Genomic DNA, 27,229 nt, shown 5'->3' with positions numbered 1-27,229 from the left:
ATATATATATATATATATATATATATATATATATATATATATATATATGTTTCTAATATTTTCGCGACTGACTGGTAGGGTTCCAAGGATCGACTGGTCGATCACGGTCGACATGTTGGCGAGCCCTGCACTATACTGTCCATGCAAGTTGAGATCAGTTTTGGTATGCAAATCTTTGCATTTGTGTCATAAAAATAACATTACTTTTTGGCGCCGTTTTGTGGGTGTGTCCTTTTACCTTGTCTCCCTCAGAGTCGGCGTCCACGGAGCGAGGGCGAAGCTTGATGGGCTGGTCTTTGAAGATGTCCCCGAACCCGAAACCTCGGACCTGTGCGAGAAGACCACGAGGGGGGGTGAGTTATAAAGTAAGCCACACAACAGTACCTAATTTGTCCATACAAAGGCAGGTATTTTTATCATCAACGTCTTTTTGTAATAGTATTGTACTATTTGTATGAATTTTAGGGATGGCTACCAAATTTGGTACTTTTATAGTCTGTCGGTACTACTTGGTACCGATTCACGTAAAATCAAACAGTGCCATATTTCGATACCTTTGTTGCACGTGATGTCACGTCCGGCTCAAGCACTCCACCGGGAAACAAGCAGTCATGCACTCAGAGCGGACTCAGTCAGACTGCCTTTAGGTAATGTTACAATTTTCCATGCCAACAAAGGAAGAACTACACTAACGATCCACTTTTTCAAAAACCACTAGCTCGATGCTAATTGACATTAGATTTGACATGCACATGCTAAAGATTATTAGCATCAGTGATTTTAAATGGCGATTTCAACACCTCCAAATTTGGTAATCAAAACTACGACGTGTGTAATAAGTACAATACTTACTTTATAAACACTTTGTAGGGCTCAACAAGAGACAAAAATGGCACATTAAATTTATTGGCTGAGGCAACACACCACAGTCTATACCAGGTGTCCTTTTTGACTTCTGGGCCCAACTTTTCCACTATAGAGGGGCCCATGGCCCACTCAAATATTAACACTAAATTAGTAATCTTACTCTTGATTTTAATAGTGTTCAATAACTGTATCTAACCTACTTGCAGTTTACAACCTTGTCAAATGTTATGAAAACATGTGTTAATCATAAATGTTATTATGTATCCAACACATAAATCTTAGCTTAGGTCAGGCTGAATAGAAAAACAAATACTGCATGAAAAGGGACTCATTAATAACTGAAACATTTTCAAAAGACTGTCTTTAATGCTACCATTTTGTCAGCAGTTAGTGGGCATGACAAGTAATTCAACTCAATGAACTTGACTCACTCTTATATTTTAATAATGTGCAGAATTAACTTATATGACCTAAAGCAGACAACCTTCCCTAGTCATAGTGCAAAAAAAAAAAACATTTAAAAATAAAACTAACACAAAAAGTCATGGTGAAATATGACACAACCTGCTCACTGAACTTTGTGGATATTACAAAAAAATGTCCATTCACCATAAAACAAATCTAAATTACACCCATTTAAAACTATTACAAAGCAAGATGCTAAAATCAATTAACTAAATTAATGATTAATGTTTCTATACCAAACCGTCAATGCAAATAAAAATACAGCTTCACCACTTGAGTCATATGTTTTGCACTTAAACTTCTCTATGACTTCAGCTCCAGCTTTCTTCTGGGGTTTTTTTATATTGTCATTACTGCCACAAGTGGTGGAAAAGTGTAATACAACTGAGTACCGCAGCAGCCCATTCAGACCACAGCTCAGAAACAAATATTTTTGGGCGGCCCTCTTGCTTTATGGTTAAGAAACACTGACTGGTTTTATACACTACTGCCATCTAAAGTCTTAGAATTGCAACTGCATGCAAAGTCTACTTTATATTGCAATGCAGTACAGTAAAGTTATGGCAAATGAGACCCAAAATTGCAAGAAAACAAGATAACAACTGGACAGCGCAGCTCAGTGTCTTATGAAAAAAAAGTTGTTTTTTTTAAATTGACGTGTATCAAAATATTTCTACATTCACAAGAGTACCCAAAATTCCCAGGTACCGGGAATTGGTACTGTATCGATTCAAACATGAAAGGTACCCATCTCTCATGAATTTGTTAGTTTTATCTTCTATTCCTGCTCCTGCATTCAAAAGGGTAACAATGTGTCCAAACATGCACCTCTACTGTGTTGCCTGTGCTGTTATTGTTCTGACAAATACACCACCTGGTGGTGCTGTAATCAAACCCCATGAGTCAAATTGACTCTCACACATTGTAACTTTGGGGTGTTTCGCCAATTTGCTGCGAGATTTGGTATCCACCTTTTTAGGGGATTGACGAGCATGTGTGTACAAACGAGGTAAGATCGGTTGTAAAACATGACTAAAGGGGCAAGCTCACTAATTGCCCACAGAAGTCACTGATTAATGACATATGGATATCCTTAATACCCAAAACATTTTGAGCATAATCCATAGGGGGCGCCATAAATTACTGTCATCCGATGAGATTATATTAGTATACAGTAGAACCTCGATTATGAACCCTTCTATGTGCAAACTTTTAGATAGAGCCAAATGGGCGAACTATGTCTCTGTGTTTGAGCACCTTATTCGTGCATTTTGTTTCCTGCCTGTAGGCAAAAAGCAGGGCGCAGCATTTTTGGGGAGGCGTAGCCCTCCACGTCACTTGCTGCGCATTGCAGTACACTACTAGTCACTACTCAGGGCTTCACGTTTTTTCTGTGTTTTTTCACCTTTTGACAAGTTTTTATTTTATTTTGCTAACTCAAAATAGGTCCCCAAAAGTCAACAAGCCAGCGTGGAAAAAAGGAGGAAATTGCTGTAGAGTTAATAACAAAAAGACTACAGTATATGCGAGGGGTACATTAATGGCGCTCCCAATATAGAAGGAACAAAGCAGACTTCGTATCACAGCAAGTGTTAATTGTGATGAGACCGTATTTTTCTGCCGGAGCAGACTTATTTCACAGCGGAAGTAAAGACACTACTTCTCGTTCAGCAGCGGGTCTTTTAAAGCAGTGGTCCCCAACCAACGGGCCGCGGCCACGTACCGGTCCGTGGATCGCACAAAAAATAATTTTTTTTTTTTTTATTAAATCAACATAAAAAACACAAGATACACTTACAATTAGTGCACCCACCCAAAAAACCTCCCTCCTCCATTTACACTCATTCACACTCATTCGCACAAAAGGGTTGTTTATGTCATGATCCGTTACCCGGGTCATGGCATGATGTATGTTTTGGTAATGTTTCTGTGTTAGTCTGTTTCCTGGGTGCACCCTCTTTCCCTGTTTACTGTTGGTTTCCATGGGCACTGATTCTCCTCACCTGTCTTAGTTTTGCAATTAGTGTTCCCACCAGGTGTTTTGGTTAATAACTCCCCTTTATAGTTTCCTGTCACCCAGCAGTAGTTGCTGGGTCAATGTTTGCAATTGGCAACAGTTACGTTCTCCTGGTTTTTCTCCTCGCTCTAGTGATTTTTGTACAGTCTGGTTTTCCTCGTTTTTGGTTTTGTTTGGCTCCACGCTTGCTCGCGTCCTCAGTTTTGTATTTTTGTCCTGCGTATAATTTATTAAATACTTCATCTTACCTCCACGCTACTTCTGCTTGTCTTCTGTATTGGAAGGAACGCTACCAGCGCAGCAATGCGTCCCCGAAGACGTAACAGTTTCTTTCTGTTATTAATATTTCTGGTTCCTACATTATATATCAATATAGATCAATACAGTCTGCAGGGATACAGTCCGTAAGCACGCATGATTGTATATTTTTATTTGTCCCCCGGTCCGTGGGACAAATTTTCAAGCGTTGACCGGTCCGCAGTTACAAAAACGTTGGGGACCACTGTTTTAAGGTACACACACACACACACACGGCCACACCGCCCCCTTCCTTCACTGCTGCTTTCTCTTCAGCTCCTCTGCCGATGTTAATGCGGGTAGATTTTATTTTTTTAAATATTTATTATTGCCGCAAAAAAGGTTGTTAAACTTAAGGATTTTTGTGATTTCTGATCGTTTGTGAGGGCACCAATGTGACTTCTGTGTTTGTGCGCGCGTTGGCCGAGCAGCGGATACAGCACAGTTCAGCATGTTTTGGCTTGTTTATAAAGAGAAGGTGTATCCATCACCCCCTTGTTATGTTTTGTTATTATACAGTGCTTTATAGCAGTGTTTTTTCAAGTGTGCCGTGAGATACAGTCTGGTGTGCCGTGGGAGATTATCTAATTTCACCTATATGGGTTAAAAATATTTTTTGCAAACCAGTAATTATAGTCTGCAAATGATGTGTTGTTGTTGAGTGTCGGTGCTGTCAAGAGCTCGGCAGAGTAACACTCTTCCATATCAGTAGGTGGCAGCCGGTAGCTAATTGCTTTGTAGATGTGGGAAATAGCGGGAGGCAGTGTGCAGGTAAAAAGGTATCTAATGCTTAAACCAAAAATTAAAAAAAGGTGAGCGCCCCTAAGAAAAGGCATTGAAGCTTAGGGAAGGCTATGCAGAACAAAACTAAAACTGAACTGGCTACAAAGTAAACAAAAACAGGATGTTGGAAAACAGCAAAGACTGACTGTGGAGCAAAGACAATGTACATGACACGACAATCAACAATGCACCCACAAAGAAGGATAAAAACAACTCAAATATTCTTGATTGCTAAAACAAAGTAGATGCGAGAAATATCGCTCAAAGGAAGACATGAAACTGCTACAGGAAAATATCAAAAATAAGAGAAAAAGACACCAAAATAGGAGCGCATGACAAGAAGTAAAACACTACACACAGGAAAACAGCAAAAAAGTCCAAATAAGTCAGGGTGTGATGTGACAGGTGATGACAGTACACCTACTTTGAGACAAGAGCTATAGTGATGCATGGTTGGTTATGAATTAAAGTCATATCCAACAATTGCGACAACAACTTTTTACTGTCAACTGAGTTTCGTTTTTTAATGATTTCTGCTGGTGGTGTGCCTCCGCATTTTTTCAACGCAAAAGATGTGCCTTGGCTCAAAAATGGTTGAAAAACACTGCTTTATAGAGCTTTTACGTTGCGTTCATAGTGCACAACCCTTCACTAAAATATGTATTTTTGTCAAGGCTGGAACCAATTATTCATAGTTACATTGTTTCTTAGGGGGTAGTTGTCTTCACTCTACAATTGTTTTGATTTACCAGCACGTTCAAGAACCAATTAGGTTTGTACATAGAGGTTCCACTTTCGATAGTTTTATTTGATGTATTGTTTAACATACAGCTGGCTCCTCCACATCGAGAGGAGCCAGATGAGGTGGTTCGGGCATCTGGTCAGGATGCCACCCGAGCGCCTCCCTAGGGAGGTGTTTAGGGCACGTCCGACCGGTAGGAGGCCGCGGGGAAGACCCAGGACACGTTGGGAAGACTATGTCTCCCGGCTGGCCTGGGAACGCCTCGGGATCCCACAGGAAGAGCTGGACGAAGTGGCTGGGGAGAGGGAAGTCTGGGCTTCCCTGCTTAGGCTGCTGCCCCCGCGACCCGACCTCGGATAAGCGGAAGAAGTTGGATGGATGGATGGATGTTTAACATGATATTCAAAGATTATTAGAGAAGATTGCATTATTGTGTACTTGCCTCTATTTGGCTAAAATGTCCCAACAGTTAGGGATTATGGCGCCCCCTTGTTGCTCCAGCATGCGATTAACAGCCTGTATGGACCATGACTGATATGTTCATTGACTACCTTTTTGGGCTGGATTTCCACTGAGCCAGTTTCCGACTTCAGACTGTCCCCTCCATCGCTTTCACTGCCAGGACTGTTTTTACCTACATGCACAATCACATTCAACTATTAAACCCCAAAACAATATTCCTCATATGTATCACACGTTGGCGTCAGCTGGGGACGTTTGATTGGCTGAGACTCACTGGTGCGGCTGCGAAGGTCCTCCTGCGAGGTGTCCCCGGAGTGCCCGTCCAAGTCCAGCAGGATCTCTTTGGTGAAGTTGGAGGGGAACATTCCGCTCTTGCCGCCGAGGACTCCCTCCCACCAGCCCTCCTCCACCTGTGCGCAAAATGAAGACAAAACTGGTTACTTTTCATCAGCTAACATTGAAACTTTGTAATGGCGGCCAAGAGGACAAGAATGCAGATTGACCCTGAGCATAAGTTGAGATTTAGGGAGTATTGTATGAAAGGAAACATACGATAGTGCCCGACAATTTTCAAATCCCTTCAAATGAGCCATAAGATAAGCAAAACATTAGAAACAGCTGAATGGTGTTCTACCATCACAATATAGCAAATGGGTCTTAAGTAATGGGTCGTACCTCCGCTACGATGTCAATGACGTCCCCTATTTTCAGTTCCAGCTCGTCTTCATGCTGAGGCACGTAGCTGAACGCCGCTTTGCACCGCCGCTTACGGATCTGCTCCCCTGGAGTCAACAATCATTTCAAAGCTTAGTACGTGCAGCATGTACAAACCCCGTTTCCATATGAGTTGGGAAATTATGTTAGATGTAAATATAAACGGAATACAATGATTTGCAAATCATTTTCAACTCATATTCAGTTGAATATGCTACAAAGACAACATATTTGATGTTCAAACTGATAAACTTTTTTTTTTTTAATCATTAACTTTAGAATTTGATGCCAGCAACACGTGACAAAGAAGTTGGGAAAGGTGGCAATAAATACTGATAAAGTTGAGGATAATCATCAAACACTTATTTGGAACATCCCACAGGTGAACAGGCAAATTGGGAACAGGTGGGTGCCATGATTGGGTATAAAAGTAGATTCCATGAAATGCTCAGTCATTCACAAACAAGGATGGGGCGAGGGTCAACACTTTGTCAACAAATGCGTGAGCAAATTGTTGAACAGTTTAAGAAAAACCTTTCTCAACCAGCTATTGCAAGGAATTTAGGGATTTCAAAATCTATGATCCGTAATATCATCAAAGGGTTCAGAGAATCTGGAGAAATCACTGCACGTAAGCAGCTAAGCCTGTGACCTTCGATCCCTCAGGCTGTACTGCATCAAAAAGTGACATCACTGTGTAAAGGATATCACCACATGGGCTCAGGAACACTTCAGAAACCCACTGTCAGTAACTACAGTTGGTCGCTACATCTGTAAGTGCAAGTTAAAACTCTCCTATGCAAGGCAAAAACCGTTTATCAACAAAACCCAGAAACGCTGTCGGCTTCGCTGGGCCTGAGCTCATCTAAGATGGACTGATACAAAGTGGAAAAGCGTTCTGTGGTCTGACGAGTCCACATTTCAAATTGTTTTTGGAAACTGTGGACGTTGTGTCCTCCGGACCAAAGAGGAAAAGAACCATCCGGATTGTTATAGGCGCAAAGTTGAAAAGCCAGCATCTGTGATGGTATGGGGGTGTATTAGTGCCCAAGACATGGGTAACTTACACATCTGTGAAGGCGCCATTAATGCTCAAAGGTACATACAGGTTTTGGAGCAACATATGTTGTCATCCAAACAACGTTACCATGGACGCCCCTGCTTATTTCAGCAAGACAATGCCAAGCCACATGTTACATCAACGTGGCTTCATAGTAAAAGAGTGCGGGTACTAGACTGGCCTGCCTGTAGTCCAGACCAGTCTCCCATTGAAAATGTGTGGTGCATTATGAAGCCTAAAATACCACAACGGAGACCCCGCACTGTTGAACAACTTAAACTGTACATCAAGCAAGAATGGGAAAGAATTCCACCTGAGAAGCTTAAAAAATGTGTCTCCTCAGTTCCCAAACGTTTACTGAGTGTTGTTAAAAGGAAAGGCCATGTAACACAGTGGTGAACATGCCCTTTCCCAACTACTTTGGCACGTGTTGCAGCCATGAAATTCTAAGTTAATTATTATTTGCAAAAAAAAAAAAAGTTTATGAGTTTGAACATCAAATATCTTGTCTTTGTAGTGCATACAATTGAATATGGGTTGAAAAGGATTTGCAAATCATTGTATTCCGTTTATATTTACATCTAACACAATTTCCCAACTCATATGGAAACGGGGTTTGTATGATGAAGTTTGCGGGTGGCTGAAGACCCCGAGGACGGACCTTTCTTGCCCGATCTCGTGCTGGGCTCGGACACAGGACTTGCCCGGCCGTTGGAGAGGTCCGATTTGACCGTGCTCGCCTGTCCTCCGTCCCTCTTGGCCTCCTTCTTTATCTCCTGCAGGAGCACACAATGCAGCACGGGTGGTTAGAACAGGGGTGTCCAAACTTAAACTTAAATTTGACCCGTGAAATGTCATGAGGTAAAAATAAGGAATCTCGGCCCCAGACTTAATGCATTCATTTTAAAAGACTGTCTTTAACGCTGCTCCTCCGCATCGAGAGGAGCCAGATGAGGTGGTTCGGGCATCTGGTCAGGATGCCACCCGAACGCCTCCCTAGGGAGGTGTTTAGGGCACGTCCGACCGGTAGAAGGCCACGGGGAAGACCCAGGACACGTTGGGAAGACTATGTCTCCCGGCTGGCCTGGGAACGCCTCGGGATCCCCCGGGAGGAGCTGGACAAAGTGGCTAGGGAGAGGGAAGTCTGGGCTTCCCTACTTAGGCTGCTGCCCCCGCGACCCGACCTCGGATAAGCGGAAGAAGATGGATGGATGGATGGATGTCTTTAATGCTACCATTCTGTCAGCAGTTAGTGGACATGACAAGTAATTAATCTCAATGACCTTGACTTACACACGTATTGTGATAATGTGCAGCATTTACGTATATGACCTAGTGTTGTCCCGACACCAATATTTTGGTACCAGTACCACAATTATTTCAATACTTTTCCGTACTTTTCTAAATAAAGGGGACCAAAAAAAATGGCATTATTGGCTTTATTTTAACAAAATATCTTAGGGTACATTAAACATATGTTTCTTATTGCACGTTTGAATAAAATAGTGAACATACAAGACAACTTGTCTTTTATTAGTAAGTAAACAAACAAAGGCTCCTATTTTAGCTGCTGACATATGCAGTAACATATTGTGTCATTTATCATTCTATTATTTTGTCAGAATTTACTTGTTCATTTACTTTAAATATCTGCTTACTTTCTCTTTTAACATGTTCTATCTGCACTTCTGTTAAAATGTAATAATCACTTATTCTTCTGTTGTTTGATACTTTACATTAGTTTTGGATGATACCACAAATTTGGGTATCAATCAGATACCAAGTCGTTACAGGGTCATACATTGGTCATATTCAAAGTCCTCATGTGTCCAGGGACATATTTCCTGAGTTTATAAACAAAATATAAATCAAAAATAAACAAAAGAATATGTTGTGATGCCAAAAAATATCGACTTAATCATAGTAGACAAGATACGCTACTGTACTTGGTATCATTACAGTGGATGTTAGGTGTAGATCCACCAATGGCGTTTGTTTACATTTTGACGCCGGTGAGCTACGGTGTGTAGTAAAGCATGTTTAGCTATTCCTCGTCCTGCAGGGTTGATACTTGTAAGAAATGTACTTTATTTGTTGCCATGGAGGCGAGGATTAGTGATTTAGAAGTAGCTAAAACACGGCAGATGGCAGATGGGGGCTGGACTTTAGCCGCTAGCAAGCCAGCCATGTCTTAAAGCATCTCTTCCGGTGGGTGTTTCAGTGTTATAACTTCACCTTTATTGTTAGTTTTTAAGCCAAAACGCGACCGTTCTCCCTTTTCTGTCTACACACTGTGTCTGTTTGTAAGTACTCTGTGACTGTGCGTTGCCGAACATGCTCGTCTGCTCCTAAACCAGCAATGCGCGACGTGATGACGACGGTGGCGCAAACCGGTACTTTTCAGAAGCGGTATAGTACCGAATATGATTCATTAGAATCGCGGTACTATACTAATACTGGTATACCGCACAACCCTAATATGACCTAACACAAACAACCTTCCCTAGTCATGGTGCAAAAAAAACAACTAAAACATCCAACTAACACAAAAAGTCAACACACATGGTCACACATAACACAACCTGCTCACTGAACTTTGTGGCTATTACAAAAAGGTCCATTCACCAAAAAAAAAAATCTAGATTACACCCACTTAAATCATTTTGCAATGATTTGCATGATGGGAAGATAACACATAACACATTGAACTTTGTGGACATTATACAACACATTCCAGCACTATAGATAATGTAGAATTACACAAACATAAATCCATTACAGTGCATGATGGGTGATGTGCAAAACACTCCAATGTTCGGCGCATTTAAGCTGCTTGATATTTCTGATTGATTACAAAACATTAAGGAGGTCGTCACAGAACTAAACACGGAAGGAGTCGAACTTTCACATACTCTGCATATCCAAATAAATTGTTATTTATATGTTAATTACATCATTATAATATGTACACATACAGTATATACAGTAGTGGTCAAAAGTTTACATACACTTGTAAAGAACATAATGTCATGGCTGTCTTGAGTTTCCAATGATTTCGACAGGTATTATAAGAATGTTTTTGTTAAAATAAAGCCAATAATGTCGTTTTTATGGTCCCTTTTATTTGGAAACGTATCGAAATAAATTTTGGTGCCGGTACCAAAATATTGGTATCGGGACAACACTACAGTCCTGCAATGTACAAATACTACAATTAGATGTACAGTCGTGGTCAAAAGTTGACATACACTTGTAAAGAACATAATGTCATGGCTGTCTTGAGTTTCCAATCATTTCTACAACTCTTATTTTTTTGTGATAGAGTGATTGGAGCACATACTTGTTGGTCACAAAAAACATTCATGAAGTTTGGTTCTTTTATGAATTTATTATGGGTCTACTGAAAATGTGAGCAAATCTACTGGGTCAAAAGTATACATACAGCAATGTTAATATTTGTCCCTTGGCAAGTTTCACTGCAATAAGGCGCTTTTGGTAGCCATCCACAAGCTTCTGGTTGAATTTTTGATCACTCCTCTTGACAAAATTGGTGCAGTTCAGCTAAATTTGTTGGTTTTCTGACATGGACTTGTTTCTTCAGCATTGTCCAGACGTTTATGTCAGGACTTTAGGAAGGCCATTCTAAAACCTTAATTCTAGCCTGATTTAGCCATTCCTTTACCACTTTTGACGTGTGTTTGGGGTCATTGTCCTGTTAGAACACCCAACTGCGCCCAAGACCCAACTTCCGGGCTGATGATTTTAGACTATCCTGAAGAATTTGGAGGTAATCCTCCTTTTTCATTGTCCCATTTACTCTTTGTAAAGCACCAGTTCCATTGGCAGCAAAACAGCCCCACAGCATAATACTACCACCACCATGATTGACGGTAGGAATGGTGTTCCTGGGATTAAAGGCCTCACCTGTTCTCCAAACATATTGCTGGGTATTGTGGCCAAACAGCTCAATTTTTGTTTCATCTGACATAGACAAAGATACAACCTTCTGGAGGAAAGTTATGTGGTCAGGTGAAACAAAAATGTAGCTGTTTTACCTCCAAATTCTTTAGGACAACCTAAAATCATCAGCTTGGAGGTTGGGTCTTGGGCACAGTTGGGTGTTCCAACAGGACATATGACTTTATGTGTAAGCTATATATATATATATATATATATATATATATATATATATATATATATATATATATATATATATATACATATACATATATATATATATATATATATATATATATATATACATATATATATATATATATATAGTTACTTTACATGCACATGGCTTTCGGTCCTCGACCAATTTTTTTTAGCTCAATGCAGCCCCCAAGTCAAAAAGTTTGGACATCCCTGGATTAGAAGTGAGACAGCAGTCATTTATTAAGGGTGAACAAGTTCAATTAGGGACACTGCAGCCTTATTTGCTGTTATGATGTCGCCCTCTAGCGGTGGTTGGCAGGAAAGGCAGCTTTCATAGGCACTGGCCTGCATGCAACCCAATGCCAGCAAGCGTCACCAGATGCATCGAGATGAACAAAGAAGGAGACAGGACTACAAAATATGGACGTAAATGCATGCAGAAGAAGGAGGGAATGGGGGCAACTGGAGAAAGTGGACATGACGGGTCACATGTCCCCCCACCATGTTCACGGCGACATTGTTTCATAAGCCTTGGCCTGTGGCGCAGACAGCCCAGTGAAGCAGACATAGGGTGGCCTGACTCACAGCATCCCAGCCTCACACACACACACACACACACACTCGCATATGGCCTCGTGTAGCAGCATGGGAGCCCTAATGAGAGACAAACACCAAGCTAAACGAGATGTTTCCTAGACAACAACCCCGCTTGGTATATCAGTCAAAGAAAAATTGTACACCTCCATCATACACACACAGCAAAATAAGAGAAATTGCGGAAAATGTAAGAAGGGACTCGTTAAAAAAAGGTCATATTATGATTTTTTTTCTACATTTAAAACACTTCCTTGTGGTCTACATAACACGTAATGATGGTTCTTTGGTCAACATTTTTGCATAGATTATGTTTTACAGACCATCTTCGAGTCTCTTCAGGATGCGCCGTTTTGTGGGCGGATTTATTTACGTGCCTCCACTTTGACTGCGTCTTCTGCCCGCCATCTTTGTTGTAGTTTTTAGCACTTCCATAGCGACTCTACTGAGAGATTAAATCCAAACTATACGCTACTTTGTATTAGGAATGGCAACAGCGGAGGATGCATGTGCATAATACTACCACCACCAAGCTTGACGGTAGGCATGAAATAAAAATGGAGCTGTTTGGCCACAATACCCAGCAATATGTTTGGAGGAGAAAAGGTGAGGTCTTTAATCCCAGGAACACCATCCCTACCGTCAAGCATGGTGGTGGTAGTATTATGCTCTGGGCCTGTTTTGCTGCCAATGGAACTGGTGCTTTAAATGGGACAATGAAAAAGGAGGTTTACCTCCAAATTCTTCAGGACAACCTCAAATCATCAGCCCAGAGGTTGGGTCTTGGGCACAGTTGGGTGTTCCAACAGGACAATGACCCCAAACACACGTCAAAAGTGGTAAAGGAATGGCTAAATCAGGCTAGAATTAAGGTTTTAGAATGACCTTCCCAAAGTCCTGACTTAAACGTGTGGACAATGCTGAAGAAACAAGTCCATGTCAGAAAACCAACAAATTTAGCTAAACTGCACCAATTGTGTCAAGAGGAGTGGTCAAAAATTCAACCAGAAGCTTGTGGATGGCTACCAAAAGCGCCTTATTGCAGTGAAACTTGCCAAGGGACATGTAACCAAATATTAACATTGCTGTATGTATACTTTTGACCCATCGGATTTGGTCACATTTTCAGTAGACCAATAATAAATTCATAAAAGAACCAAACTTCATGAATGTTTTTTGTGACCAACAAGTATGTGCTCCAATCACTATATCACAAAAAAATAAGAGTTGTAGAAATGATTGGAAACTCAAGACAGCCATGACATTATGTTCTTTACAAGTGTATGTAAACTTTTGATCGCGACTGTATATACATACATACACACAATATATATACTATATATATATATATGTATATATATATATATATATATATATATATATATATATATACACACACACACACACACACACACACACACACACACACACATATATATATATATATATATATATATATATATATATATATATATATATATATATATATATATATATACGGTATATATATGTGTGTGTATGTATCTGAAATTGGTGTACATACAGTAGGGAAGGGATTCATATGACCTTCCTTGCTAGATCTCGTGTGAGAGGAAGGTAGGGGGTTAATCATTTTGCAATGCAGTTTGCTGAAAATGATGGAAAGTGCCTCTCCACATAGCAACCGACACTGTGGTCAAAGTTGGAATTGCCACAAAACACATTTTCAACACCTTACTGCCGTCACGTTTTATGTGTCAGGTAAACCGTGCCGAACGGGGCCATATGAATCCCCTTCCTACTGTATACAGATATTAAATATATGTGTAATGTAATTAAATAGGCTCCAGCCACCACCGCAACCCTGAGATGGATAGATGGACGGATTTGATACCAAAATCACTACACTATCGTCATTTGTTTTTATTATTAGTTTCTACACCTAATCTGCGATCGCAGTGCTTTAGGTCTGCATATAATTTAAAACCATATTGAAAAGGGAAGTCTGCTAAACATGTAAGAATACAGTGCAACCTGCGGTAAAGCCATATTTTTGGGGGTAATATGTTATATGGGGATGGGACTTATGCAGAGCCTGAATACACAACAGCAGGTACCAATAGGTAAGAAAGGTTGGTTTTGCATACTAGGTCCCTTTTAAATGAATAAAACAGCAACATTTGTCCTTTTTGTCAAAGTCAGGACATTTAAAAGTCACCAAAAACAGCATTACCATCAGAAAGATGTAATAATAATATAATATAATAATTATAATAAAATAATAACGAGAGAAAATAAAACTAATTCATCATAGACAGCCAAATGTAACGACAATAATCTTCCTTTTTTGTTATTCTATTTCCTGGAAAGTGAAACTTTATCTCCCATGAATAAAACATTTAAAAAGATAACATTTTAAAACTATGACTACACTAATTACAGCAGAAATTCAATATGTATCAATTTTTTTAAATTTTTTTTTAATGTCTCAATGCTAATTATTTTTTGGTCTGCCAAAGAAGTGAGTGCAGTGTTTGCCAAGCAGGAAGTGCGGCATTCATTGACTCTGCATGCCTTCACACACACACACATACGCACACACACACGTCCATTCAGAAAACCTCTTGAACACCACAATGAGCGTTGGGGAAAAAAAATGCTCGGAGTCCACATGTGAGCCCACGCAAAGACCCGCAGCGGCCGTTTGTTAGATTCCAGCTTCCTTTGCTTTTACGAGTAGTCAGGGACACGTGCGATGGATTTATGATGTCTGATGGAATTTATATTTATATACATATATATATATATAATACATCTGGTAACTATTAGGAGGGTTTTTAAGAAGAAACGATGAGCTTTAAGTGTAGAGACTAACTACAGTGGGGAAATGGAGACATTAGTGACAAAGGAAAGGCAGAAGAAATAAGGAAGACAACACAATTCGTCATAACTGAACAGGAAACATCTGCATGCTGTTGTGTGTGTGTGTGTGTGTGTGTGTGTGTGTGTGTGTGTGTGTGTGTGTGTGTGTGTGTGTGTGTGTGTGTGTGTGTGTGTGTGTGTGTGTGTGTGTGTGTGTGTGTGTGTGTGTGTGTGTGTGTGTGTGCGCGTGTGTGTGTGTGCAAAGACCAAGTCCCTTTTAACCGCAATTTCCCTTCACCTCTGACTTGTTTTCTCTGCACCTAAACCAGGTGTACAACACTGACGTGAATGCAGCTCAATGCAGTCGTTTGTGTCCTCCACGCAGAGTCGTGACAACAGGAAGTCGACCACGGCCGCGCGACGAGGCAGCCATGTGAGTCTCATTTGCCGCCGTGCTAATGTAGTTCAGATCAGTCACATGGTCTGCGGCACCAACAAGCAAAACGGTCACGCTGTCTTTCATGGTTGTACGGTATAACGCTAATAATCAGTACCAAGCGGTACCGATAAAATACCGCAGTACTAATGAATTAAAAACAGTACTATGGTGCTTTTAAAAAAAAAATACCAGTACTTTTTTTTTTTTTCCCTCAACATGTGCACCGCAGTAACAATGCTAGCATACAAGCATGTTAGTCAACACAGCACTTGGGAGCAAAAAGTGGGAGAATGGACATATTTTGGCGTAATACCTACGATAAAGGTGGAGCTCTAAACACTGAAGCGCGGTGCTTTTCAACATAGCTAGCGTAGCGGCTCACGCCTCTCCGTAGTGTTTTAGCTACTTCTAAATCACTAATCCTCGCCTCCATGGCGACAAATAAACGACCTTTCTTACAAGTATCATCCCTTAATAAAGAGAAATAGCTAAACATGTTTCACTACACACCTTAGGTGTCATGTCTGTGTAATCATGTTTTGTTTTAGTCATGTTTTGTTTTGTTAAGTTATTGGACTCTTTAGTTTCTGGCTTTTCAATCCCTTGTCTTGTTTCCATGATTACCCATTAGTTTCACCTGTTCCACGTTTGGACTCATTGTGCACTCTTGTTTTTCACCATAGCAACCCATTAGTTTTCATCTGTCACGTCACGCACCTGTTTCACGTTTTGAGTCACGCACCTGTTTTCGTTAATCATGTCTATAGTATTTAAGTTCATTGTTTTCAGTTTGTCGTTCTGGTGACATCCCGGATTCATACCCCTGTCACACTTTTACCTCTGCGCACTTCATGCCATGTCCAAGTAAGTTTTTTTTCTATTAATGCCACAGTTAGTGTTTTTTGTTTAATTATTCACAGTTTTTTTGCCCACGTGCAAGTCTTTTTGTTTCGTTAGTCTAGTTTGTACATCCGCCTTGAGCGCGCTTTTTGTTCCTTTGAGTGTTATAAATAAATATGTATTTACCTTCACGCCATGACCAGTCCAGCTTTACTTGCATCTCGTGAAAACAAACACACCATAGTCCTCGGCTTGACATTAGGAGAATAAAATAACTAACCGCCAACCGCAAGCTAGCGCTCCTGAATGTAAACAAAATAGTGCGTCTACACAGATATTGATTGTAACAATATCAAGTATAAGTGCCGTATCTAGGCGATACTACGATTACATTGAGAGATTTTTTTTTTTATCACCACCAAGTCCTTTTTTTTTTCTTTTTTAAAGGGGAACATTATCACCAGACCTATGTAAGCGTCAATATATACCTTGATGTTGCAGAAAAAAGACCATATGTTTTTTTAACCGATTTCCGATCTCTAAATGGGTGAATTTTGGCGAATTAAACGCCTTTCTAATATTCACTCTCGGAGCGATGACGTCACAACGTGGCGTCACATCGGGAAGCAATCCGCCATTTTCTCAAACACCGAGTCAAATCAGCTCTGTTATTTTCCGTTTTTTTGGCTGTTTTCCGTACCTTGGAGACATCATGCCTCGTCGGTGTGTTGTCGGAGGGTGTAACAACACGAGCAGGGACGGATTCAAGTTGCACCAGTGGCCCAAAGATGCGAAAGTGGCAAGAAATTGGACGTTTGTTCCGCACACTTTACCGACGAAAGCTATGCTACGACAGAGATGGCAAGAATGTGTGGATATCCTGCGACACTCAAAGCAGATGCATTTCCAACGATAAAGTCAAAGAAATCTGCCGCCAGACCCCCATTGAATCTGCCGGAGTGTGTGAGCAATTCAGGGACAAAGGACCTCGGTAGCACGGCAAGCAATGGCGGCAGTTTGTTCCTGCAGACGAGCGAGCTAAACCCCCTATCGACCCTAGCTTCCCTGGCCTGCTGACATCAACTCCAAAACTGGACAGATCAGCTTTCAGGAAAAGAGCGCGGATGAGGGTATGTCTACAGAATATATTAATTGATGAAAATTGGGCTGTCTGCACTCTCAAAGTGCATGTTGTTGCCAAATGTATTTCATATGCTGTAAACCTAGTTCATAGTTGTTAAAGTTTCCTTTAATGCCAAACAAACACAAACCAATCGTTGGTTAGAAGGCGATCGCCGAATTCGTCCTCGCTTTCTCCCGTGTTGCTGGTTGTCGTGTCGTTTTCGTCGGTTTCGCTTGCATACGGTTCAAACCAATATGGCTCAATAGCTTCAGTTTATTCTTCAATTTCGTTTTCGCTACCTGCCTCCACACTACAACCATCCGTTTCAATACATTAGTAATCTGTTGAATCGCTTAAGCCACTGAAATCCGAGTCTGAATCCGAACTAATGTCGCTATAGCTTGCTGTTCTTTCCGCCATGTTTGTTTGTGTTGGCTTCACTATGTGACGTCACAGGAAAATGGACGGGTGTTAAAATCAGGCACTTTGAAGCTTTTTTTCGGGATATTGCGTGATGGGTAAAATTTTGAAAAAAACTTCGAAAAATATAATAAGCCACTGGGAACTGATTTTTAATGGTTTTAACAATTCTGAAATTGTGATAATGTTCCCCTTTAAATTTCTATTAGGTCTATAAACTCAGGAAATACTGTACGGCCCTATCTACCAATAGAACAAGAACATTTGGCTTGTCAAGACTTTCCAAAACAAGTAAAATTAGCTAACCTCAATGAACCCAAAAATACCTTAAAATAAGTATATTCTCACTAATAACAAGTGCACTTTTCTTGGTAGAAAAAAAAGGAGACCTTTTTGCTCAATATGTTGAAAAATGGTCTTAAATTAAGTAAATGCTAGTGCCATTATCTTGACATAATGATATGCGCTCGGCATTACATTTCCTGAAACCAGCAAACTTATACTAAAAACTAATTTATTGTTCTTAATGGAAAGGCAACAAGGCAACATCTTGTTACTCTCGGGGCCTACTAGCCGCTCAGTCAAATCATATGGTCTAAAAATGCATTTTTCCATCGATAACATGACATCATCGCGCCAAGTGCGTGCTCTTTCAGTCAATTAGTGCGCATATATACAGCCCGACTCACGGCCCAAATTTTTTTATTGTAATTTGGAAGAATTTATCTGAATGTGCATGAACTATTTCTGTTCAAAATTGTTTAAAATGTCACATGTTAAATGTTTAAATATTAACTTTATTAACTAGTTTACTGTACTGTGCCAACTGTACTACTTTAAGAGTACGTGTTTTCTATTATTTAATTGAAAACACAATTATGTCAAAATCATGATTTTTTTTTCATGCTTGAAATAATAAATTATTACTTTAAAAAAGTAGTTTTATACTTGTGAGTGTAGATGACACAGCTTTGCAACACTAGATATTCTAGTTTCAAGCATGTTTTACTCAAAATAGGTCATAACATCTCAGCAACAAGCTGTAATACCTTACTGAGATCATTTAGGACCAAAACACTTAAAACAAGTAAAAGACTCTAACATAAAATCTGCTTAGTGAGAAGAATTATCTTATCAGACAGAAAATAAGCGAATATCACCCTTATTTGACATATTTAATCTTACTTAGATTTCAGTTTTTGCAGTGTAGACACATGGGAATTGTAAATATGACCACTGTATGACCCAGTAACTACTTGGTATCCGATCAATACCCACATTTGTGGTATCACCCAAAACTTACAAACAACAGAAGAATAAGTGCTTATTACATTTTAACAGAACTTTAGAAAGAACATGTTAAAACAGAAAGTAAGCAGATATTAACAGTAAACTAGATGAGGCAATTGTTGAAGGAATTGCGTGCGAATGCTCCAACGCTGAAGTTGAACTGAAATCCTGGAATTTTTTTTAGAATTGTTGAAGCAGAGCACACAATTCCCAAACAGGCTGAATATTTTGAAGCTGGAGCCGTTTGAATCAGATGAAAAATGTGGGAATTTGTGCAACTTGGAAAAATGTCCCATTCATTTCAATGGGAATTTCAGGAAAATTTGTGAATTTCGGGAAAAGTGGGATTTTTTTTTGGAAAATGTTAAAAGACTTGAATGTTCTGAATGAGTTGAAATGGTTGGTGTTGAAAATGTTCAAATCGGTCGAGAAATGTTGAAGTAGTAACATTTTTAATTGAGAAATGGTATTAAGGAATTTCGGGAAAACCGGGAATTTTTCCAGTTTGAAAAACAACTTCGTTTTTTGTACTGATTAAGAGGAATGTTTGGACGGTGGAACAGTTAAAGTGGGTTGAAAAATGTGGAAGGCGTCGTCGCCTGAAAAAAAGTGGCAAAAAGGGTTTGAAAAAAGGGGAATTGTGGGAATTCCTGGACATTTTTTTAACTTGGAAAAATTATAGTTTGAATGTCCAGGATGAGTGGAATATGTTGAAGGTGGAATGGTTTGAATCGGTTGAAAAATATGAAAATAGTGGAAGTTTGAAAAATGGCCAATTCATTTTGAATGGGAAAAATGTTCCGGAAAACCTGGAATTCTGGGATATCTGGACATTTTTGGAATTTGTCAAGGGAAAGCCCGCAATTCCCGAATAGGCTGAACAGTTTGAAGTTGGAACGCATTGAATTGTGTGAAAAATGTGGAAGTAGGAGCGCCAGAATCTGGAGAATAAGAAGAGGTGTAATGGATAGATGAATTTTGGTGTAGAAACCCATATGTGTAATGCTTTGGAGCATTCACACAATGAACAAATACATTAATAATCCATTTTTTGCATAATAATAGAATGAGAAATGACACAATATGTTACTGCACACGTCAGCAGCCAAACTAGGAGCCTTTGTTTGATTACTTACTACTAAAAGTGTTTTTTTAGTGTGTTCACTATGTTATTTAATGCCAAAATTGTTCTTTGATCGCAATAAGAAACGTTTGTTTAAGGTATTATAAGAATGTTTTTGTTAAAATAAAGCCAATAATGCCGTTTTTATGGTCTTTTTTATTTAGAAAAGTATCAAAGTATCAAAATACATTTTGGTGCCGGTACCAAAATATTGGTATCGGGACAACACTACTGTCTTGCAATGTACAAATACTACAATTAGATATACAGTCGTGGTTAAAAGTTGACATACACTTGTAAAGAACATAATGTCATGGCTGTCTTGAGTTTCCAATATATTCTACAACTCTTATTTTTTTGTGATAGAGTGATTGGAGCACATACTTGTTGGTCACAAAAAAAACATTCATACAGTTTGGTTATTTTATGAACTTATTATGAGTCTACTGAAAATGTGAGCAAATCTGCTGGGTCAAAAGTATACATACAGCAATGTTAATATTTGCTTACATGTCCCTTGGCAAGTTTCACTGCAATAAGGCGCTTTTGGTAGCCATCCACAAGCTTCTGGCAAGCTTCTGGTTGAATTTTTGATCACTCCTCTTGACAAAATTGGTGCAGTTCAGCTAAATTTGTTGGTTTTCTGACATGGACTTGTTTCTTCAGCATTGTCCACACGTTTAAGTCAGGACTTTGGGAAGGCCATTCTAAAACCTTAATTCTTAAGCCTGATTTAGCCATTCCTTTACCACTTTTGACGTGTGTTTGGGGTCATTGTCCTGTTGGAACACCCAACTGCGCCCAAGACCCAACCTCCGGGCTGATGATTTTAGGTTGTCCTGAATAATTTGGAGGTAATCCTCCTTTTTCATTGTCCCATTTACTCTCTGTAAAGCACCAGTTCCATTGGCAGCAAAACAGGCCCAGAGCATAATACTACCACCACCATGCTTGACGGTAGGCCTGGTGTTCCTGGGATTAAAGGCCTCACCTTTTCTCCTCCAAACATATTGCTGGGTATTGTAGCCAAACAGCTCAATTTTTGTTTCATCTGACACCACATGGACAAAGATAAGACCTTCTGGAGGAAAGTTCTGTGGTCAGATGAAACTAAAACGTAGCCATTTTCAGTAGACCCATAATAAATTCATAAAAGAACCAAACTTCATGAATGTTTTTTGTGACCAACAAGTCTGTGCTCCAATCACTCTATCACAAAAAAAATAAGAGTTGTAGAAATGATTGGAAACTCAAGACAGCCATGACATTATGTTCTTTACAAATGTATGTCAACGTTTAACCACGACTGTATGTACGTCGTTTTGACTCAAAGTGCCGACTTTATACTTTACCGCATGTCGGTGTTGGTCAACAAATTATCTGTTGCGGATTGCATCACTTCCTGTGGCCCTTGTGACCTGATTGTGGACATCCCCCTCTCCCTCTAAACACACATTCCTATAACAGCAGTCTTGTGACAAACTAGTCAGTAGTCTCTCACACACACACACACACACACACACACACACACACACACACACACACACACACACACACACACACACACATAGCTGTTGATAGTGTGACGGCAGCAACTGGAACACTCAAAATGCGAACATCATTGCGTCACAGGCCGCCGCACTTCCTGTCGACGACGCACTTCCCTCTTCCCCCCGCACACACGCAAACACACACGTCGTCACCTTCGAGGCGACTTGAGCGAAGTGTGTACTCACCCGCACAAAGTTGTCGGGGAACAGCCCCCGCCGGCCGCCCAGCTCGCCCTCCCACCATCCTCCGTCGTCTCGCCGTATGTTCACGACGACGTCGCCCACGTTCAGGCTCAACTCGTCGTCCTGCTGGGCCTCATAGTCGAACTCCACCACGGCCTCCACTGCCAGAGAGGATGGTTGTTGTGAAAAGGTCAAACAGTGCGGCTCCACAAACATATCATAATATCAATGAGGTATTTTGGGAATTTTTACATAAAATATGCTGGCTTTTACTGGCTTAGAGCACGAAATGTATCCTTGTTTCACAGTGTTGAATAGATGGATACAAAATGTCTGCCAGATTGTTCTGTCGTGTAAACAAACTACAACCTCGTGTAAAAAATGCTTGTTGAGTGTAGCTAGCTACGAATTTTGCCTATCATTTATCAAGAACACATTTTTCTTTTTGAGGTATGGAAGTACACTGCAAAAACTGAATTTTAAGTAAGATTAAATATCTCAAATAAGGGTTATATTGGCTTATTTTCTGTCTGATAAGATAATTCTTCTCACTAAGCAGATGTTATGTTAGAGTGTTTTACTTGTTTTAAGGGTTTTGGTCCTAAATGATCTCAGTAAGATATTACAGCTTGTAGCTGAGATTTGATGACCTATGTTGAGTAAAACATGCTTGAAACTAGGGCTGCAACAACTAATCGATTAAATCGATTAAAATCGATTATAAAAATAGTTGGCGATTAATTTAGTCATTGATTCGTTGGATCTATGCCAGGGGTGTCAAACTCAAATACAGAGTGGGCCAAAATTTAAAACTGAACAAAGCCGCGGGCCAAGGTTGAACAAATTAACCTTTTAATAGGGACCCAAACAAGTTTTGCATTAAATATTGAACAAGCAAGGCTTATATAACTTTATTGTGACATGCAAAATCGAGTTTCAAATAATAATAATAATAATTAAAAAATATCAATGGCATATCAAATACAATTTAAATAAAAATTGAATGCCTCTTTTCTATTTGCAGCCTTCTGAGGTAAATATCAACATTAACTTTTTCCACAGGCTAATAAATTAGAAAATAAAATAATGAATAAACCAACCATTCAAGACTTTCAACTGCTCAGTTTGCAACACACTGATCTAATCTGTTGTGCCCAAGCCAGATACCTGCCATCTTTTCTTGGATGCTAGTTCATTAATGTCGGGGCTCAGGCTTTTAGCTGAGGCAACCCTCATTATCGAACGAAGGTGTTCATCAGTCATTATATCTCGTATTCCACAGTCTTACAGGCACTGCTTTTATCATCCTCTACGAGCTGACGTCACGTCCGCTTTTCATCCTTTCTAACAACATGCCCGCCCAGTCACAAGATATGAGCGGCTCCTGTACGCACACACACGTAAATGCAAAGCATACTTCATCAACAGCGATACAGTTTACACTGAGAGTGGCCGTATAAGCAACTTTAACATTGTTAGAAATATACGACACACTGTGAATCCACACCAAACAAGAATGACAAACACATTTTGGGAGAACATCCGCACAGTAACACAACATAAACACAACAGAACAAATACCCAGAACCCTTTGCAGCACTAACTCTTCCGGGACGCTACAATATACACTCCCGCTACCTCCAAACCCCGCCGCCCCGCCCCACACACATACACACACCTTGTAGCGTCCCGGAAGAGTTAGTGCTGCAAAGGGTTCTGGGTATTTGTTCTGTTGTGTTTATGTTGTGTTACTGTGCGGATGTTCTCCCGAACTGTGTTTGTCATTCTTGTTTGGTGTGGATTCACAGTGTGACGTATATTTCTAACAATGTTAAAGGTTTTTATACTGGCACCCTCAGTGTAACCTGTATCGCTGAAGAGCAAGTATGCCTTGCATTCACTTCTGTGTGCGTGCCAAAGCCGCACATATTGTGTAACTGAGCCAGCACTCGTTGGGACGTTATAATTCTCGGGAGGGGCCCTGAAATTTGGGAGTCTCCCGGGAGGTTTGGCAAGTATGAGATTTAGCGGTGTACCGCGGCACCGCCGCTGTATATAATCGGCGGGGCAGCTCTAGTGTTAATTTGATATCACCTCACGGGCCAAGTGAAATTACACGATGGGCCAAATTTGGCCCGCGGGCCGGAGTTTGACACCCATGATCTATGCTATGCACATGCGCAGAGGCAAATTTTTTTATTTTATTTTTTTATTTATTTTTTATTTTTTTTATTAACCTTTATTTATAAACTGCAACATGTACAAACAGCTGAGAAACAATAATCAAAATAAGTATGGTGCAAGTATGCTATTTTTTTTTCAATAAAATACTGGAAAGGATTGAAATGTAGTTTGTCTCTTTTATCCGATTATTAATCGATTAATCGAAGTAACAATCGACAGATTATTCGATTATCAAATTAATCGTTAGTTGCAGCCCTACTTGGAACTAGAATATCAAGTGTTGCAAAGCTGTGTCATCAACAATCACAAGTATAAAACTACTTTTTTAAAGTAATAATTTCTTACTTCAAGCATGAAAAAACAAATCATGATGCCGAGCGCATATCATTATGTCAAGATAATGGCACTAGCATTTAATTAATTTAAGAATATTTTTCAACATATTAAACAAAAAGGTCTCATTTTTTTCTACCAAGAAAAGTGCACTTGTTATTAGTGAGAATATACTTATTTTAAGGTATTTTTGGGTTCATTGAGGTTAGCTCATTTTACTTGTTTTGGAAAGTCTTGACAAGTCGAATTTTCTTGTTCTATTGGTAGATAATTTTGCTTAGTTCAAATAAAATACCCCTAATTTTTTTTTTTTTTTTTCTTGTTTTTGAACACTGACTTTTTGCAGTGTATGAGGTGGCTAACAATGCAGCTAATGGCAGTATACACTCTTGCGCTCATAAACATCCAAAAACCGCCAACAATACTCCATTTACATGTCGTGACCTGATTATCAACCAAGTGTTAGCAATATTGTTATTATAACAAAGACAAACTATTTTTAGCGGCGCCGTGATCACACAGAGCTAACTAGCTTATGCTGCTATTTTGACATACTGAGCTGCTGCATCGCCTCTGAGTTGGTAGACCTTTATTCTAGATTATAAATCATGCTTCTCACCTGGATAGGAGAAGGTTGTGGACATAAACCGAGAAGTTGGTCAACTTTGACAACTAACTTGGACTCGGAGATGGTGAGAAAGACACAAAAAGAGACTTGTTTGCCGCACCATGAATTGATTAATGTGGACCCTGACTTAAACAAGTTGAAAAACGTATTCGGGTGTTACCATTTATTGGTCAATTGTACGGAATATGTACTGTACTGTGCAATCTAGTAATAAAAGTCTCAATCAATCAAACCGTTTTTCAACCCTTCATGTGCGTTATGAATAATTCTTCATCCAAACGGGAAGATGTGAAGGTCCCATCAGTCGGCATCCCAGTGAGAGCAGACATTGTACAGTAAGTTGTACTATGTACGTAGTTTGTATATCTTGTTTAGCACTTTCTATACATATCCTACCAAGTCAGACCTACACTGTTTCAATATCCATTTCTCTGTTCTCAATTGTTGATGACTGATGATAACAACCAAACCTACCCCCCTCCCCCTACACACCCCGAATTGTAAATAATGTAAATAATTCAATGTATACACCCTGATGATTATCTTGTGTGATGACTCTATTATGATGATAGTAAATATGATAGTATATATCTGTATCATGAATCAATTTAAGTGGACCCCGACTTAAACAAGTTGAAAAACGTATTCAGGTTCCCTAGAGCATTTTTAAAAAAGGATTGAAAATGGAAAAAGATGGGGGGAATTTTTTTTTTTTTGTTTTAGTATGGTTTTTGTTTGAGGACAAACATGACACAAACCTTCCCAACTGTTAGAAAGCCCACTGTTTAATATGTTTGATATGAGTATTTGGTGAACATCGGTTTGTCCTACTAATTTCGGCGGTTCTTGAACTCACCATGGTGTGCACTGTGACGCAACAGTTTGTTTACATGTAAAATCTTCCACTTCGTCTTTGTCTCATTTTGTCCACCAAAAGTTTCATGCTGTGCGTGAATGCACAAAAGTGCGCTTTGTTGATGTTATCGACTTGTTGGAGTGTTAATCAGGCTATTTAGGCTAGCTGTATGTACATATTTCATCATTATGCCTCATGTGTAGGCAGAGGTGGGTAGTAACGCGCTACATTTACTCCGTTACATCTACTTGAGTAACTTTTGGGATAAATTGTACTTCTAAGAGTAGTTTTAATGCAACATACTTTTACTTTTACTTGAGTATATTTATAGAGAAGAAACGCTACTTTTACTCCGCTACTTTTATCTACATTCAGCTCGCTACTCGCTACTAATTTTTATCGATCTGTTAATGCACGCTTTGTTTGTTTTGGTCTGTCAGACAGACCTTCATAGTGCCTGCGTTTCAACAAATACAGTCACTGGTGACGTTCACTCCGTTCCACCAATCAGATGCAGTCACTGGTGACGTTCGACCAATCAAACAGAGCCAGGGGTCACATGACCTGACTTAAACAAGTTGAAAAACTTATTGGGGTGTTACCATTTAGTGGTCAATTGTACGGAATATGTACTGTACTGTGCAATCTACTAATACAAGTTCCAATCAATCAATCAAAAGTGTGAAAAAAAAAGACCATTTTTTATTTCAACCGTGCACCCCGTCAAAAGCCTAAAGACTGACTGCACAGTTCCTGTCTTCACAATAAAAGTGCCGCTCCATCGCGCCTGCGCTTTCTAAATAAGAGTCTCCGAAAGCCTGCGCAAACAAGCTAGCAAGCTACGGAGTTTGCCGCCAATGTATTTCTTGTAAAGTGTATAAAAACGAATATGGAAGCTGGACATATAAGATGCCAAAAACCAACCACTTTCATGTGGTATTAGACAGAAATGAGGAACTTTTTTTCTCCTCCATTTGAAAACGTGGACGTTTGTCATCACTACTGTCTGATTCCAATCAATGCAAGTCATCAGAATCAGGTAATACACCAACTTATATTCTTGTCTTCATGAAAGAAAGGAATCTATATGTGTTAAACATGCATGTATATTCATTAAAACACTATTAACATGTAAACAAAAACGGCAAAAAAATAAATATAAATTATATACTGTATATATCAATGTATGTATATATATATATATATATATATGTATATATATATATATATATATATATATATATATATATATATATATAT

At 39.5% G+C, this 27,229-nt stretch overlaps 2 protein-coding genes across 5 annotated transcripts in view; one reads left to right on the top strand and one right to left on the bottom strand.

Annotated features, from left to right (window-relative positions):
* The window catches only part of tfr1b (transferrin receptor 1b), a 90,709-nt gene that overhangs the window by 20,172 nt on the left and 43,308 nt on the right, over positions 1 to 27,229 (top strand). Inside the window, exons 3-4 of one of the 2 annotated variants that reach the window (XM_061965124.1) lie at positions 253 to 365; positions 15,330 to 15,433. In XM_061965124.1, the coding sequence (XP_061821108.1) occupies positions 285 to 365; positions 15,330 to 15,433 (185 nt within the window). In that variant the 5' untranslated portion in view covers positions 253 to 284. The remainder of the gene's footprint in view (positions 1 to 252; positions 366 to 15,329; positions 15,434 to 27,229) is intronic. The other variant, XM_061965125.1, reaches the window with a different exon arrangement.
* The window catches only part of sh3kbp1 (SH3-domain kinase binding protein 1), a 73,910-nt gene that overhangs the window by 31,065 nt on the left and 15,616 nt on the right, over positions 1 to 27,229 (bottom strand). For all 3 annotated transcript variants that reach the window (XM_061965132.1, XM_072913517.1, XM_072913518.1), the window contains exons 2-7: positions 21,972 to 22,129; positions 8,069 to 8,183; positions 6,309 to 6,415; positions 5,908 to 6,043; positions 5,723 to 5,805; positions 239 to 328 (exon numbers count right to left, since the gene is read on the bottom strand). In XM_061965132.1, the coding sequence (XP_061821116.1) occupies positions 239 to 328; positions 5,723 to 5,805; positions 5,908 to 6,043; positions 6,309 to 6,415; positions 8,069 to 8,183; positions 21,972 to 22,129 (689 nt within the window). The remainder of the gene's footprint in view (positions 1 to 238; positions 329 to 5,722; positions 5,806 to 5,907; positions 6,044 to 6,308; positions 6,416 to 8,068; positions 8,184 to 21,971; positions 22,130 to 27,229) is intronic.

This window comes from Nerophis lumbriciformis, linkage group LG07 (genome assembly GCF_033978685.3).
Source record: "Nerophis lumbriciformis linkage group LG07, RoL_Nlum_v2.1, whole genome shotgun sequence".
Lineage (NCBI taxonomy): Eukaryota > Metazoa > Chordata > Actinopteri > Syngnathiformes > Syngnathidae > Nerophis > Nerophis lumbriciformis.
This window is presented reverse-complemented; position numbering and strand designations above follow the sequence as displayed.